The sequence below is a fragment of the Anguilla rostrata genome, chromosome 5, assembly GCF_018555375.3.
Source record: "Anguilla rostrata isolate EN2019 chromosome 5, ASM1855537v3, whole genome shotgun sequence".
Lineage (NCBI taxonomy): Eukaryota > Metazoa > Chordata > Actinopteri > Anguilliformes > Anguillidae > Anguilla > Anguilla rostrata.
This window is the reverse complement of record NC_057937.1, coordinates 23,863,477-23,881,448: the sequence shown is the minus strand read 5'-3', so window position 1 is coordinate 23,881,448 and position 17,972 is coordinate 23,863,477. Positions and strand designations below refer to the sequence as shown.

At 40.7% G+C, this 17,972-nt stretch overlaps 1 protein-coding gene across 2 annotated transcripts in view; it reads right to left on the bottom strand.

The window, feature by feature from the left end:
• The window catches only part of trip4 (thyroid hormone receptor interactor 4), a 104,846-nt gene that overhangs the window by 61,900 nt on the left and 24,974 nt on the right, over positions 1-17,972 (bottom strand). The window contains exons 2-5 of one of the 2 annotated variants that reach the window (XM_064337937.1): positions 2,616-2,794; positions 2,384-2,514; positions 2,081-2,299; positions 147-228 (exon numbers count right to left, since the gene is read on the bottom strand). In XM_064337937.1, coding sequence (XP_064194007.1) covers positions 147-228; positions 2,081-2,299; positions 2,384-2,514; positions 2,616-2,794 — 611 coding nt within the window. The remainder of the gene's footprint in view (positions 1-146; positions 229-2,080; positions 2,300-2,383; positions 2,515-2,615; positions 2,795-17,972) is intronic. The other variant, XM_064337938.1, reaches the window with a different exon arrangement.

The window sequence follows — 17,972 nt, the reverse complement described above, 5'->3', positions numbered from 1 at the left end:
CTAGCATGCAATATTGCTTGTGTTCAGTATTCAGAGTGCTGAACATTTTATCAAGGGCATTGACTGTTGGAACTGCTTGATTATGAAAATGAAAGTATTTTTAATTAATCCTTGCTTCTCCCACAGCAAATACACATAATGCTTACCACTCATCAGTTTCTTTCGCAGTTTCTGGCTTTTGTTGGAGTCTCTCTGCAGGATCTTCTGTTCCTCTTTGGTGCATACCTGCTGAGCAGTACAACTACAGCTAAATCTGCCATTGCATACCTGTACTCTGCATATCAGGTTACAAAAGGGGGGGGGGGGGGGGGCTTCCAGGAAATTTTCCATGGGAATTCTGTATCAGTAACTGTAGGAATTTACCATTTTGTAAATCCTGCACACTCAAGTACAAGCATTCTATCTTTGTACCCAAGTTCATGTTAAGAACAACAAATAGAAGGTGATTCAATTTTTTACAAAATTCTTAATTGCTGGACCTGTCATAAATAACAAATGAGCAAATTATGACCAACAAAGTTAGCTTACCACTTTTTCTACTGCTGCCCTATGATCCTGCGTATTCCAGCAAATTATCTGTCTCTTGAAAAAACTGGTCTCTCTCACATAAAAATGCACAACAAGCAAACAAACAGCACAGAAATTGGGTGACAATCCAGGCAACCCTGAAACTGAGCCAACTGCAGAGGAGTCCACCACACAGCTAGATATTAACCTGAGTTTTGGAAGGGTCTGTTTACTGAATAATTGAGTAAAGTTCTGGAAATTCCTATTATCAATGTGTGCAGGCAGGCAGGCAGGTGTAACAACATAATCTTTCATTTTGGATAGTAGATGCTTCATGCCAATAGAGCCTGCTGGACTGTGATTTGGGGTGATAATGACAAATTGCAATTGCTTTTGAGATAAGTGAAATTAGAATTTGAAAGAGCCATTATATAGGCTCAAACTTATAAATATTTAGTTATTTAGCTGGGAAGAATTTCTGGAAGATTTTCCATTTCTTGGATAATTTTTACTGGCCAAAAACTGCCAATTGCCTGGTAAGCTTGTAGCAGTGACTCTGAACAATCTGCAGCTGCCAAGCCGTTCATCTTCATTTCATTAACCCTGTTTTTATACTTGGGGGAAGCAAGGTGGTACAGTGGATAGCACTGTCACCACACAGCAAGAAGGCCCTGTGTTCTTATTCTGCGTACAGTTTACACATTCTTCCTGTGTCCGCATGTATTTCATCTGGGCACTCTGGTTTCCTCCCACAGTCCAAAGACATGCAGGAGGCTAAATTGCCCATAGGAGTAAGAGTGTGAGTGAATGGTGTGTGGGCTTTGCGATGGACTGGCAACCTGTCCAGGGTATATTCCAACCTCTTGCCCGGTGCATGCTTGGATAGGCTCCAGCAACCCCGTGACACTGAGAAGAACAAGTGCAAATCTGCAATAGCTGCAACCACACATGCACATGCATCCATGTGTGCATGCATCCACGCACACACCCTCACACAAACATGTGACCTCTTCTTTGGCTCATGACCAACTTTTCCACAAAATCTTGTGCAAATCTGAATCCATTCGTGAGTTATGCACCTTTTTGTGATAGGCCACGCCCATCGCCACGCCCCCTCTTGGTCAATCGGCCTTGGAAGTTACTCAGCTCTACCTTCGGTCATGACCAATGTCCATCCCAAATTGCAGCCTCCCGGGCCGAAATATGTGTCCGCTACAGGGTGGGACACTCTTTGTGGGCCAACTGACCAACTAACCAACCAACCGACCGACAGACAGAGCTATAGAGCTGCGGTCGCTGCTAATAAGCTAGTTAGATAATGGATGGATTCATGGATGTTTTTATTTGTCACAAGAATAGTTTATAACTGATGGCAAATAGATAAAAAGGGGCTGAAGGAAAAAGCAATCAGCATGCCAAAAACATATTAATTCCCAAAAATCCCTTTAATTCCACTTAGAAAATTTTGGAATTTTGCAACCCTCTCTGCACACTACATAGCTATACTCTGTATCTAAAGATGTGTTGTGGGTATGTGTGCGTGTGTGTGTGTGCACATGCTTGTGTGTCTCACCAGAGACCCGCAGAAAAGGCAGGGCCCAGATCCTTCCTGCTCGCACACAATGCGGCCACAGGTCATGCAATTGTTAATGAGGCAGTGCTTCTGAGCCAGACATGTGCAAGAATGTCGCCCAGGCAACAGGATGGTCAGCTTTTCCTGTCCATCTTTAGTGTAGAGGTTCACAAACTTATTCTTTTTCTTCAGAGAAGACGGTCCACAGCTTTTCTGTACCTAAAATAAATGAGTTATTTAATTAAAAGAACACAGCTATTTGTTAGTAAACATATCAAACTGTTACGCAGCTTGGAGTCCAACCTTCAACAGGTCAATGGGTGTTTTCACCACCTCTGGCCCTGGCTCTGGGTCGCTCATGGTCGGCAACTCCTGTCTATTTCGTCCTTTGCGTTTAGACTTCCTCAGCAAGTCCTTGGCTACATCCTGCATTTCTAGAAAAACATGAAGTCTTACATATGATACAGCTAGTTTATATTTTTCTAGATGTCTAAAAAACCAAACAAACATTCAACAATGCAGAGTACAGTCATACCAGAAGGTGTCTCTCGCAACAGAAACAGACTGGCACCGTCTGGGACTGGGCAGCGAGTTCTCTGCCATCGAACCAGCAGCTCATCAATGAACCAGCGCTTCTTCTTCCCCTCGGTACCTTGCAACAGGTCCCAGACGTACTCTGCAATCTCCTCCCCACTTTCAATGGACAGGATGTACCTGCAAGCATCAATCCACAGTGTGTCTAATACTCTCAAATAGTTTCTGTCTAATTTTGAGAAATTTCCAACCCAAAAAGATTAGCTTTTTACATTACAGGCATTTAGCAGACACACTTATCCAGAGTGACTTACACAACTTTTTACATAGCATTTACATTTTACCCAATTACACAGCTGGATATATACTGGAGTAATGCGGGTTAAGTACCTTGCTCAAGGGCACAACGGCAGCGGAATCGAACCTGTGACCTTTAGATTACAAGACCAACTATTTACCCATTATACAACACTGCCCCCGTTATACCCATCATCGGGAAACTCCACAGATTGTTTGAGTCAAATTTGGTGATGACTAAATTTGTAGGAAGAATTAAAAAATGCATATGTTCAAAAAAATTTAAAAAATCTGGTGCTAATTAAATTGGGAATATAGATTTTGTTGAACATGAGCCTAGGAATCTGGGGAGAAAAGAATTTTGATTCCAGAAAAAAGGTAAGAGTTATGGGCCAAAAAGCAAATGTTGCATTACAGTGCCATCTGACCACAAGGCATCATTGCGATAACCTGAGTAGTAGGAGGGCAAAGGAACATACCTGCCAGGTTTCATACCTCGATGCCTAATGGTTTTAACAACAACATCAAAAATAATAGTAATAAACATAGCTGCAAGCAGCAATGCAAGGGGCCATTTAGTTGTACTCAGCCTAATGGTTTATATCAGGTTTGTGAAAGTAGTTTTCAGGTTTAAATTAAATTGGGGGAGTATTGGAATGCCATCCCGCCAGGTTACAGCTTGGTGGGGTGGCATGACCCATACCTATACAGCATCCAGAGTTTGGCACTTCTCACAATGAGCAAATACTCTCAACTCTTAAGACTAGTAACTTCTGCACCTTATTACCTCAATCTAACCAGACAGAATTCACAATGTCACGTCCACACAATAAAGCCCCAAAATTGGTCGATTTAGTTTTTTCCTTCTCAGTCTTCTTTTTCCTGCCAATTACATCATTAGAAAAAATTATCTAGTACCACAATTAAGTCTCCCCATTGGACATTTAGCTACATCAGCCAATGACAACAACAAAACTTAAAAGTAGCCAACTGCTCGCAGGACACTTGGATACACATGCAAAATGGACATATAAGGCCACATATAGTTTTTTAAACTTTGTGGTTGCCATCTTTGTGTGAAAGCTAGATTGCAAATAGTTGCCAAAAAACTACTGCTGTCACAGCTGTACAATCTTTGTGGGAAAACCCACTTATATTTCTGAGATCCATTCTCTATCATTTCACATGCAAACCCCAGATAATATCGCTTCATAACTACAGATGGGTATCGTCTAGATGTTGATGAAGCCCGCACTCAGAAAATGGTACAGTGCCCGAAGGCTGAGTAGCTACCTTCTTTAAAATAAGGAGAAATTTATGACATCAAACAACCTTTTTATTGCAAAGGCATGTCCCACTGTTTGAATCCTTTTATGTAAAATGCAGCCACACTTTAGACAGTTTTGCTTTTGGCATTTTGACCAAGTTTAACATACTGATAACCTGGCATATGCCCCACTGGCCAAGTTGCTTATGAATCTGAAAGGTGGGGAGAGTGTCCTCCTTGAAGGGAAATGATTCAATATTTTGAAACCAATTTTGTTTGGAATCTTGCCATCCAACTGTGGAACTCAACTCAAAAACTTACTCAAACAAACTCAAAAAAGGTCAAAACTTACATTCACTCATATACAATAACCTTTCTGGAGCACAGGCAAAAGGTAAGTATAAAGAAACACAGCATGTTTTTTTCCTCTGTTGTAAAACAATAATGAATCATAATCTTGTAATTGCTCAATAAATAATACCACTCTTCCATTTACCATGAACTGACAAGTTAACTAAACACACGTTTAACCTCTTCACGCAGAGGCCAAATCAGGCCAGCCCTCACCCAATTAGGGGGTGTTCTATTTAATTAACCTGTTCCCTTCTGCCACCTAGTGTGGGTGACAGTGCCCACAGAATTTGGATTTGTCACATACGCATGCTTTATTAAAATGTATCGAACAAACACTGAAAGTTAGCATTGAGCCATCCGGAGGTTCTTCTGAAGCTAACCAGGCCATTCTTTTCCTTATCTCTTCACCCTTTAACCTTATGGACCCTTTTGGCGTCATAATTCACTATAATTTGTCGTCAACAAGGATCTCCGTAATTTCCGAAGCCGACTCGTTTTTCTTTATTTTATCAATGAGGGGAGGGTCTGAACTTTGAGTGGCACGTATCTTTAGCCATTCGGGTTCAATCTATGGTACGTTAACTATGTCAACAAATCACGCCCACATGTGGGGAGCATCGGGGAGCAATGGAGGACTGTTCATGCTAAACTTTGTTAGTTTGAGAGGATGAATAAGTACTTTTCTTTGGCATGGATCCATTTGGAGACAATATTGGGTGAGTTTGTTTAGTCTTTGAATCTGTCATTATGCTGAGAAATTGCTAAACCATTTTTATTGATAGTATTTGCGTTTCTCTGCAAACGTGCGAAAACACGCTGGTATAATAAAACAATGAAACAATGACGGTAAATAAATATATATATACATATATAGTACTGTGCAAAAGTCTTGGGCACCCTACATATAATATAATATATAGTATATATCTGGTCTTAGATGTTTCTTTTTTGTTTTCTGCATCAGTGTGTCAGTAGAAAAGGGCAAATTTGAGATTTCCAAACATAAATTCTCCGAAAAAAAAAAAAAATGAACAGATACATTTTTGTATTTTGTTAAATAAAGTAATATTTTAAGTAATAGACTACTTTTCAGATAAAAACTTGATCAAGGGTCTCTGGAATTACCTGGAGAGCCAGAAGCAAGCGAAACAGCCAAAATCTGCAGAAGAACTATGGCAAGTTCTCCAAAATCCTTGGAACAACCTACCAGCCGAGAATTGATGTAGTTTTTTTTTTTTTTTTGGGGGGGGGATTTTTTATTTTTATTTTTATTTTTTTTATTGTGCAATAAAGTGGTAACCAAACAAGTGGAGACAAGTACAGGGTACAGGGACACCTAAACAAACAAAAGGGATTGTACAAAGTAAGACAAAGAAAAACAACAAAGACAAAACGGGCAAAAGAAAACAACATGGGTTCAAACTGGTGGGTATGTAGTAAGAGAGAAGAACCGAGAGGGAGAGGAAAAAAAAAAAAAAATAAATAATAACAATAATATAAAGTAGAGAAAAAAAATTTAAACAAAATAAATAAATAAATAAATAAAAACAATAATAAACAAAACCTTTTTAAGCAGTTTGGTATGAATGTGGTTAGTATCGGGGTTGTCAAGGATGACTGTGTCTGTGTGTGTGTGAGTGTGTGTCTATGGATTGAGTGTGGGGGAAAGAAGGATAGAAAAAAAAAAGGAATGAGTGGGTGAATGAGTAAATAAGTATAGTGAGTGTTTTCAAACTATGAGTGGTAGACAGGCAAGAAAAACAACAAGTTAGAGGAATCGGGTTTGTAAGAAATCCATGAGGGAAGACCAGATTGAGTGGGGTTCTGTTGCACTGTTATTGCTGGAAGTGGATAACTTTTCCACGGAGATGTAATCTATGAGTAAGTTTTTCCATAGTGCCATATTTATGGTGCTCCTCGATTTCCAGTTCATGAGGATAGTTTTCTTGGCAATAGTTAGGGTCATGAGGAGTAATCTAAGTATCTAGTTTGTTTTGTTCAAATTGATTGTTGAAATATCTCCTAACAAGCAAAGTGAGGGGGATACTGGGATGTGGCAGCCCAGGAAGAGGGATAGTGACTCAGTGATTTCTTTCCAGAAGTGTTTAATGGGTGTGCAGTGCCAGGTGGCGTGAACATAGCTATCCGGGTTGTTTTGTGTGCAGTGTGAACAAATTTCTGATGCGAATCCCATTTTAAACATTTTTAACATTTTCTGCCCAGTGAAGTGAAATCTGTGGAGTATCTTGAACTGTATAAGTTGTAGGCTGGAATTTTTGGTCATGAAGTAGAGGTTTTGCAAATTTGGTTCCAGAAGCTGGGATCAGAGGTAAAAGAAAGGTCTATTTCCCATTTCCTTGACGGTATGGTTAGTGTTTTATCAGACTGTGATATTATTTTATATATTTTGGAAAGGAGTTTCTTCGGGGAAGGGATGTTAATTAAATCTGAAGCCGAGGGAGGAAGATCTAGATTGGTGGCCATAATGTTAAATTTGGATTGAATGGATGATTTTAGTTGCAAATATTCCAAAAATTGTTTGTTTCCGATGCCATAACTTTGGACCAAGTGGGAGAATGAAGCCAGAGAATTATTATAGAAGATATGTTTAAGATGTGTGATGCCTTTTTCTGTCCATGTGCGGAAATTGAGTGGTTTCTTGTTACTTAGAAAGTCAGGATTGTTCCATATGGGAGTAAAATTAGATGGTGTAAAGGTGATGTTTGTGATTTTGTGGAAATTCCACCAGGCTGTCAAGAGTTGCAGCTACCGTTGTTACCGTTTTGAAACAAGGATGGTGTTTGATAGTTTGACTAAGAAATGGTATATCTGAGATCTGGATGTCTTTACATACTGTTTGTTCTATATCTAACCATGTGTTATCAGATTGATTGGGGTGGATCCATTTGTATATATACTGAAGCTGATTTGCCAGAGAATAATGGTAAAAATGTGGAGCTTCCACTCCTCCTTGTGTTTTGGGTTTCTGCAGAGTGGCCAGTTTAATTCTTGGTGTCTTGTTTTTCCAGTAGAATTTGGAGATGATTGAATCTAGAGACTTGAACCAGGTGAGGGTGGGTTGAGTTGGAATAAAAACATTTCTATCAACATTTTTAGGTCTAGTGTCCTTTCTGGTGCAAGGCTCAGGCGCCAGGCTCTTCATGTACATAATGTCACATTCACTGCGTTTACATGCACAGTTTAAATCGATCTATATCAATAGCTTGATTTGGCCAAAGATGAGATTTAATTGGATTATTGTCGTTGTCCCAATATACATGACTCGGAAAGAATCAAATTATTGACCGGAGGTGTGTCTGACGAAGGCTTCTTATAAACCCTGCTTCCTCCAATTTTGTTGCAAATTTTTTGAATAGTTTGCCATTCCGCGTTTTACTTCCATCCATGTATTTTAGGATATTTAACTCCTTTAGCTGCGATAGCATGAAGTTGGTCTCCTCGCCCATCCAGAAATGCATTTCTCACAGAAAAGGTCGTCTGTGGCCTTTTCTCATTTCATTACAGTGGTGATAGAAGTGACAATAATTAAGTGGTATCGTGCTTTTAGCCTTTATTGATCGCCGTACAAGGTTAATGTGAAGTAGCTAGCACAATACTTTTTTGGTAGATTTTTGGGTTGCCAAGAAATTTCTGATAAAACTGGTATGTAAAACTTTGACACCGTCAACCATCCCATCCTCCTGTCCTCCCTGGCAGCTATGGGGATCTGTGGCACAGCACTTGACTGGATTGAGTCCTACCTCTCCGGTCGCTCCTTCCAAGTCGCCTGGGCTGGTGCAGTATCAGCACCTCGCCCCCTTGCCACAGGAGTTCCCCAGGGCTCTGTCCTTGGTCCCCTCCTATTCTCCCTGTACACCCAATCTCTTGGTCCTGTAATCTCTGCCCATGGGTTGTCCTATCATTGTTATGCCGATGACACCCAACTCTTTCTCTCCTTCCCGCCCTCTGACACTCGGGTCTCTGCTCGCATCTCTGCTTGCCTGAGGGACATCCAGAGCTGGATGGATAACCACCATCTTAAGCTGAACCCAGGCAAGACGGAGATGATCTTCATCCCTGCTCCATCCTCTAACCTTCTCGACTTTTCTATTTCCCTGGGGGACACTGTGGTGTCATCATCACCCACCGCAAAAAACCTTGGAGTGGTGATGGACAACAGACTGTCCCTCTCCCAGAACATCACGGCGGTGAGTCGAACGTGCAGGTTCTTCCTGTACAACATCCGGAGAATCCGCCCCTTCCTCACCACCTACGCAACCCAGCTCCTGGTTCAAGCGATGGTCCTGTCCCGCTTGGACTACTGCAACTCGCTACTGGCTGGTCTGCCAGCATCCGCCATCAGACCCCTGCAGCTCATCCAGAATGCTGCAGCGCGTCTGGTCTACAACCTCCCCAGACATTCCCATGTCACCCCCCTGCTCACTGACCTCCACTGGCTGCCTGTTATGGCTCGCATCAAATTTAAGTCCTTGGTGCTTGCATACCAGGCAGCTAAGGGGTCAGCACCAGGGTACATTCAGAGGATCATCAGACCCTACACGCCAGCCAGACCTCTCCGTTCGGCCACCTCTGGACGCTTGGCACCTCCCCCTCTTCGCGTCTGCACTTCCCGCTCCCGTCTGCTGTCTGTCCTGGCCCCTCGCTGGTGGAATGACCTCCCCGTGACGGTCAGAACAGCAGAGAATCTCACCACTTTCAAACGCAGACTGAAGACTCATCTCTTCAGGCTGCACCTCTCCCCACCCCTCTCTAGCCTATAGTTCAGCTCACTGTATCTAGCTAGGATAATTTGATTATGTTAGTGTATCTGGCAGGATTGTTTTTGTATGATTAGGTGTGATTCAAGTCTTAGTTTGTACTTGGTAGGATTCTTGCTTGCTGAACAAGCTTACTCTACAGGGTTGGAGTCCTGATCGATGTGGTCACTTCTGGCACTATGATCCTTACTTCACTCTAGTGTTTCTTTTGCGCCTCTACATCATGAAACCTATGCACTTGTTGTACGTCGCTCTGGATAAGAGCGTCTGCTAAATGCCTATAATGTAATGTAATGTAATGGAGCTTCTTCTTAACTACCATGTAAAAAAACTGTAAAGAAAATTAAGATAGTGAAAACGGCCAAAAACCATTTAGAGTCCTAGGGGTTCAATCGGGGTAATAAAACGAACTGTCTCTCCCGGTCTCCTGATGGCTCATTACATGTAAAAGTACATCATAAACTTTTTTAAATATACTACCTAGTCTTCTTGTTGAGTATGCATTAAAAAAAATCTTACAACCATTCAACTATCAAGATAGCACCTGAAATCTCAGAATAAATCTTTCTGGAAATAAGTTTTAAATGTCCATATGCAATGTACTTACATTGCTTTCACTTCCGGTATGTGCAATACTTGGATCTGTATGGCTCTTTTGTCCATATAAATGTTTTTGTAATCCAAAATAGCTCAATTTGTTTGCAAACTGTAACTAAATTTGAGCTCAGATTCAATTTGGAACTCAATCCGATATGTATTAGCTTGAGAACATTCCAGAGAGGCAAAGATGCAGGCAGAGACTGGTCTCGGTGATCAGCAAGGTTTGCTCGTCTGAGCAGCTATTGGTCTCCTTACAAGTCAATCGGACACTTGGCTAAAAAAAGGAGCAGAGCTGTCAACCGATCGCCATCTGGTGGTGAATTGGATCAGATGGGAGGAAAGCTGCCAGGGTCTGCTGGGAACGTCTGACAGAAGAGTCTGTCCAGAAGGATTACAACTCTCACCACTGAGAGAGCTTTTCCCATATCCGGGAGGAGGCTGGCGACATACAGTCTGAATGGACTCTGTACAAAATCTCTATTGTGTAAGCGGCTGCAAGAGGTTGCAGTCAAAAGTTGCCAATGCATGTCCTGGCGCCAACCCAAGGACCCATTTGTGGACTCCAGCGGTAAGGGAGGCTGTTGAGCTGAAGAAAAAGGCATTCTGAGCCTGCTTGGCATGGGGGACATCTTATTCAGCAGACAGGTACCGGCAGGGGAAAAGACCACAGCTGCAGCAGTGTCAGAAGCAAAAGCCAGGGCATGGGAGTTTGGAGAGGCCTTAGAGAAGGACTTTCGGTCGACCTCCAAGTGGTTCTGGAAAACCATTCGGCACCTCAGGAGGGGAAACCGGGATACCGTTCAGGCTGTTCATAGCAGGAATGGTGAAAACTCTGACCAAAATTGTGGATATTGTCAGAAGACGGAAGGAACACTTTGAGGAACTATAGAATCTGACAAACACGCCCTCCTTTTTGGAGGCTGAGCTAGAGAAATCTGGGGGATCTGAGTCCATCTCTGTGGCAGTAGTCACTGGGGTGTTTGCAGAGCTCCTCAGTGGCAGAGCACCAGGGTTGGATGAGATTCGTCCAGAAAAGTTGAAGCTGCTGGAAGATGTTGGAGTGTTGCAGCTGACACAAATCCTCAATGTCATGCGAAAGTCTGGAACAGTACCTTTGGAATGGAAGACCGAGGGTGGTGGTCTCCATTTTTAAGAAGATGGAGCCTTAGCCTCCCTGGGAAACTCTATGCCAAAGTGCTGGAAAAGAGACTTCGACCGATAGTCGCACCCCAGATTCAGGAGGAACAAATCAAGTTTTGTTCAGGCCGCAGCTTTTTATCCTCTCGCAGATATTAGAGGGGAGTTCGCCTATCCAGTCTACATGTGTTTTGTGGTGAAGGCATATGACTATGTGGCCCAAAGTATCTTATGGGTAGTGCTGCGGGAGTATATTGTGCCGGGGTTGCAGTTTCATGCTATTAGGTCCCTGTATACTTGTTACGATCACATTCACGTTTCAATTGGGTGTCAGACTCTACCAAGGATGTGCCTTGTCTCCCCTCCTGTTCTAGGTATTCATTAGGGTTGAGCCGAATACTAGGATGAAACGAGTATCCGGTACGGATAATGTACTTTTTACGAGCATGAGTACCATCGAGTAAAATGTGTCAATATCCGTACTCGTGGTGAAGGAAAATCCTCATTGGGTAGCTGTGTCCAGTGTCCACATCGTTCCGTGATAGGCCAGCCAGACACAGAGCTCCTCCTCTACACAGAGCCTATACAAAGTTCACTGCTGTGCTGCGCCCACACAATACAAAACAATCTTGCCATCGTAACAGCCACTCTGTCTACAGGGATCTATTATCTATTGCCATATATTTTCAATAAAATAAAGTTTGCAATTCTCAGATTCGGCTCAACACATTATTCTCACCATAGCTACTGGACATTTACTGGACATTCACACGTAAGCACATATTACTGATTACAAACAGACATGTCTAGCTTCTAGCTTGCTACAGTGGGGCTAACTAGCCAGTTAGCTAGCGACTACATGATAAAGCATGTACTTGTATTTCCTACATTTAGCGATCTCATACACACACTCTGCTAGCATCATTGACATCCTAGCATTCTTATACATCCACTGTACAAATGCAATATCACTTTTGTGCACATTTAGATGTTGTCGCTCACCTGAAATCACAACACATAGCCTACATTACATCGTGGTTAGCCAACTGTAACCTGGCGCGCTCTGTCTACTACTGTCTTCACACGTCAATTCATAAATTAAAAAATTATAAAACCAGAGTAACGATAACAGCGTCTTTTACTGCTAGAGTGAATGTGTAAGTGAATGCGATGATAAGAAGATTTTCGGTTATGCTGAACTATAAAACGCTAATCCAAAAGCAAAATTAGACATGTTATACATCGTTAGGAAGCTTATACTCTCACCTACTGAATAAATGAATCGTCAATCAAGCCAGACTGTACTAAAAAGGGCGACAACGCCGTAAACGACATGTGTGGTATTACGCACAGCTATTTTGTAAGGTACCCAGACATCACAAATGCACGTATATTTCACAAAACTGATTGTCCAAGACAATGTATGACCACGCAGTCTCAAAAGGGACATCTCTACGCGTAAAACCAACGATAAGGTTGTATATTTATTCCATATTTAGTCCCAGATATTGACTGTAGAATGACATGGTAATATTTTTAAAAACTTTTTCTCGTTTATTTTGTTATTGAGTGAGCAGCATTTTGACTGATGTATTGGCATATCTTAGGGCTATTGTCGGGTTTATCTTGTTGCTATGATGGAATACGATTTTTGAGTGGTGAAAGAATATTTTTATGAATGCCCAGATAGACAATATTGTCCATTAGCTGGGTGGGAGGGTGTAGTTGCAGATGAGACTGCAGGGAGGCGGTGACTCGTGTTAAACGAACGACCAGAGTGACAATGGTGGCACTGCGAAACTCCGTATTCGGCATAGTTGTCATGTATAGTCTACTAATGAAACTAAAACAAGGTGTTTCTGTTATTAACTCATACTTTGGTTGCAGTAGCACTGAATGTCTGAGTTCAGTAATCTCGGCGCGCCGGCGTGCCAACCACTGGGGGCTTTGCGCTGGTAAGAGGTTAAAATACCAACTTCCGGACAGGTCCCACCCACTTCCGGTTTAAGCCCCGCCCATTCCGAGTACGGATACGGATACAGATAATTTAGTTGGTTGAACAGATACAGATACGGATACGGTGTAGTCGCTCATCCCTACTATTCATGGACAAGATCTCAAAGCGTAGTCGAGGTATGGAGGGTGTCCAGTCTGGGGGACATAGGAGTAGCATCTATGCTACTCGCAGATGATGTCATTCTCTTGGCCTCATCGTACTGTGACCTTCGATGCACACTAGAGGGGTTTGCAGCCGAGTGTGACATGGTTGGGATGAGGATCAGCACCTCCAGGTCTGTGGCCATGGTCCTATCTCGGAAAAATATAGTTTGACCCCTTCAAGTAAAGGGGGAACAATTGCCCCAGGTGGAGTAGTTCTAGTATTTTGGGGTCTTACTCACGAGTGACAGAAAAAGGGGTGCAAAGATCAACAGCCGTCTAGGTGCAGTGGCCGCATTAATACAGACATTGTATTGGAGCTGAGCCGAAAGGCAAAGCTCTCGATTTACCAGCCGATCTTCTTCACTGTTCTCATTTATGGTCACAAGCTATGGATAATGACCGAAAGAGTGGGATCGCGAATAAAAGCGGCTGAAATGGGGGCTTACTCTCCTTGATAGGGTGAGGAGCTCAAAGTAGAGCCTCTGCCTCTCTGCATTGAAAGGAGTCAGTCAAGGTGGTTCGGGTATCTAATAAGGATGCCTCCTGTAATAAGTGGTCAGAGAATTGATGGATGGTGTTTTCCAGTGGTAAGAAACATGTTAGAGATAACCTGTGTACCATTGGCGATTTAAGACTCATTTTAGGGGTGCTCAAGCTCACCTAAATTTCATCTCAGCACCAATTATTATTATTATTATTATTATTTTCTGAAATCATTTTTAGCCCTCTCTAACGTTAGATTTTGCGAACTTGTCTGAGGGCTTAAATGCTTGTAAATCGAAAATCAGCACCATTCTACACTTCCTACCCACCCCACCCCTAGTTTCAAATTGAGCTCGCGAGATGTAGCTAGGTAGTGAATTTAGGATTTCACGGCGCAGAAAAACACAAGTTGAAACGTTAGCAAATAAAATTGCTAAAATTCCTTTTTATTTTCATTTTTTTGAACTTACTAAAGGGTTAAGGATATATTGTAAGAAGGGTAGGTCAAATAATCTAAGGCTTCTTCCTACACCTTTTCGGTCATTTTAATACACCTTTTGGAAAAATGACTCATTATTTACTGATATCTATGTACACTCATCTTTGTAAAGAAAATGTTAATGACCGAAATAAACAATCTATCTGAATGTTCTGACACAGAACGTTGGGTCAAATCAATATTACTGTGCAGTTGATTCAATGTGTTTGGTGATGTATCAACCTAATTTTTTCGAGCTCCCAAGCTAGCTATCTAGCTAACGGCTAACGTTAGATCATCCCTGAGCTAGCTTGCTTGTAAATTTGCTCATTTCAGATTTTAAACATGGCAGTGCGTGAATGTCATTTGTGTGGGTACTGTTAAAGTTAATTAATGTTGTTTGTGTGGGTCACAGAGTTATAGCAAAGTCAATTTAAGACTTACAGAGTGTCTGGTTATAGTTCCATGGTGTGAATAGTGTCAAAGAACGTTAGCTGACGTTGTTCGCTAGCTAGCTAGCTAGAGAGATTATCAGATAATTAGGTTGCTTCTAAAGGTAACATTGTGTACCCTAAAATTTGCCAAAGTGAAAGGAGTTGAATGCTTTTGCAAACAGCATAATACCATTTTTAATTTTCTTAAAAAATATTTTGTGGTGTAAAACTCATGTTACTTAGGCCTACTAGTAATTCATTAAGTATTTTTGTAAGTTAAAATATCATATATAGAAAAATATTAATTTATTAATTGTTATCCAATGAAATGTGAGTGCTTTAGCAGGAGGGTTAAACACTTTTGCAAGGCACTATATGCATGTCACGTTCTCAGTAGGGGCTGAGCTCCCCTAAAGGTCTGATCCTAGAATCTCCCCTGCTGTGCACCATATTTGAAGCCACTGGCTGTTGTAAATTTTGAGAAATAAGCAGTAGAAGAAGAAAAATATAAGCCACTTCATTTTTAAAAAACATATTTGTAAGTAGGCTACATTCTGCTGCTTTCTTGGCCAGGTCTCTCTTGAAAAAGAGAGACCTGGCCAGGTCTCTCTTGAAAAAGAGATTTCTAATGTTAATGAGACTAACCTGGTTAAATAAAGGTTATTGCACACAATACTCCAAGTGTGGTCAAACAAATGTATTGTATAAGATAACTTCCTTAAATTTATACAATTTATAATATTTTGGCTATATATCCCAGCATCCTGTTGGCTTTTTTTTAACTGCTACAGCACAGTGCCTAGAACCTGAAAGGCTTTGACCAACCATTACTCCCAAGTCAAACTGAGCACATTCCAATTTTGTAGGCGGATTGACATAATGTGCCAAAAAAAGGTAATTTATAAAATGTCGTAACAAAAATTCTTCCTCACTTTTTCTTTGTCCCATAGTAAGTCTCACATTCGTGACAAGCTTGTTTTATGTTTCCAAAGAGCATTGAATTCACACTACTGTTTGCAGCTGGCAGCCAGTAACACACACCTATGGTAAGGTCATTTTCATGTTCCCCTATGAGCTTAATCCAGATATCCTCACTAGACATGAGCCTGTCAATTTATGGAATTTCCTAAATTTGTTTTTCATAGAGAGCTACAACCCCACCTCTCTTACTGGATCTGTCCTTCCTAATGAGTTTGTACCTCTCTATATTATATTCATCCCCATCCTCCTCCCCAAGCCATGTATCTGTGATCCCAACTATGTCATAGCCCCCACTATTCATAGCAGCCTGACGTTCCAAATATTCATTTTTTATACTTCTATACTTACATTTAAACAAATACATTTCAGATTATTACTTCAACACTAGAGCCCGACCGATGCCAGATTTTTGGGTCCGATGCCGATCCCGATATTGGAGAGTCTTAGCCCACCGATTACCGATGTTTTGACCGATATTTTGTCAAAAAGTGCAACATTTTCAAGTCAATTTGAAAAACTTATATTTTATTAAAGTTTCTATATTTAAGAACATTTAACTTATAAGCAAACAAATAAAAATAAAAATAAACACACAAAGAACTTTTTAGATAAAAAAGTAAAAGATGATATTAAATTAAATATATATATTAGCACCATCTTTAAGTGTGCAAAATCAAAATAACTCCACACCTTGCTTTTACTCCTTTCTTTTCCAGCCATCTATAAAAAATTAATTTAAAAAAATCAGTTTTCCAGTTTCAAACATGTATTTTTATGAATATTATTATTATTATTATTGTTATTAATTTGTTATTATTTCTTAGTATCTATTCTCAGTACATTAATTATATTTTCTTATTTTATTCCTACTACATGATCTCAAAGAGTAAGACTATCTAGCGAGCTTCCCTGTCCATAAGAATTCGGTGGTGAAAATAACTACAATGCGCTCTGACGTGTGACTAGATGACACACTCGCTCGCAATAACGCATTAGCTATTGACACAGCCTCATTATTTCTTATTATATATTCCCAGTAAGTTAAATGAATTATATTTTCTTATTTTATTTCTACTACATGATCTCAAAGAGTAAGACATTATCTAGCGGAGCTAAAGAGTGAATCAAGTGTAATGTTAGATGAAATTAAATTGACTGAATGAAATACATGAAAAAAACTACAATGCGCTTTCGTGCAGGTTACCCGTGCTAACTGTTGGTTGATTCACTTCTCCAACAGCAATCCTTCTCTCATGTTATCACGACAAAGCTAGATAACAAGGCTTAAAATTATCTATGTTAGAAGTGTTTTATCTGCGTTTTTACTGTCTGGTTAGCTTGCTACGATGACGCGTGACTAGATGATACACTCGCTTGCAATAACGCGCTGGCTATTGACACAGTATCATGTAGTAGCTAATATCATTATCTCAAATAAAAAACAAATGTGTGATGCATTCAATCACCGTTTTATTTTGGCTGGTTATTTATTTGAGAATACAGCAATGTCCTCTGGAAATGTAGATCCTACGCTGCTTATGTGCTCACTGCCACTTCATAAAGGCTTGCTAGCCAGCTAGTTTGCTAAAGTGAACCAAATATGTTAGCTAGCTCGCTCGCTTGATAATGAGGATTGATAAACATAGTGGTCGTATAAACGCATTTCATTAAAAACTTTCACTAAATATACATACCTTTATTGCGGCAATCGAATCTGTGCAGACAAGTCTTGCAGTGGAGAATTTTGGATGAGGCACGAGTGACAAGCGTCTTATTAGAGAAGTAGCGCGTCAGCTGCTGCAGTTCACACTTGTATTAGAGCTCCCTCTACTGGATAATTCTAGTAAATAGCAATTACAATGTTCAAACAGACAAGTACAGATAAATAATCATTGTTTTTTTTGTTTATTATAGTTGTTAAAATATCGGGACACATCGGCGGCATAACTGCCGATCCCGATGTTGTCAAAAAAGTCAAATAATGGCTGATATATCGGCCAAACCGATATATTCAACACATCCTCACCCGTTCCATCACCCCCCGCTGTCCCATGTCACACTTAGAACAATTTTGCTTTAAAAAGATTTCATTGGTGTTCATACTATAATAGGAAGTCTTGAGAGTTTACATCTGGGCAACTATCAGTCTCTCTCTCCTTATGTCTAGAGTAAATTACTGCCAAGACAGAGGCACAACGACCCCAACTTAAAAATATGTGGGTGGCTCTGGAAAACTAGCACCAGAAACTGGACAGGAAAAAACTATATAAATTAGGCACTTTTAAATATCTAACATTGAATAACTAACACGAAAAAGAACTACCTGGTGTGGAATCACTCAGATTTTAATTGACTAATTTAGTTAGCCTTTACAATATAGCAATGAGAG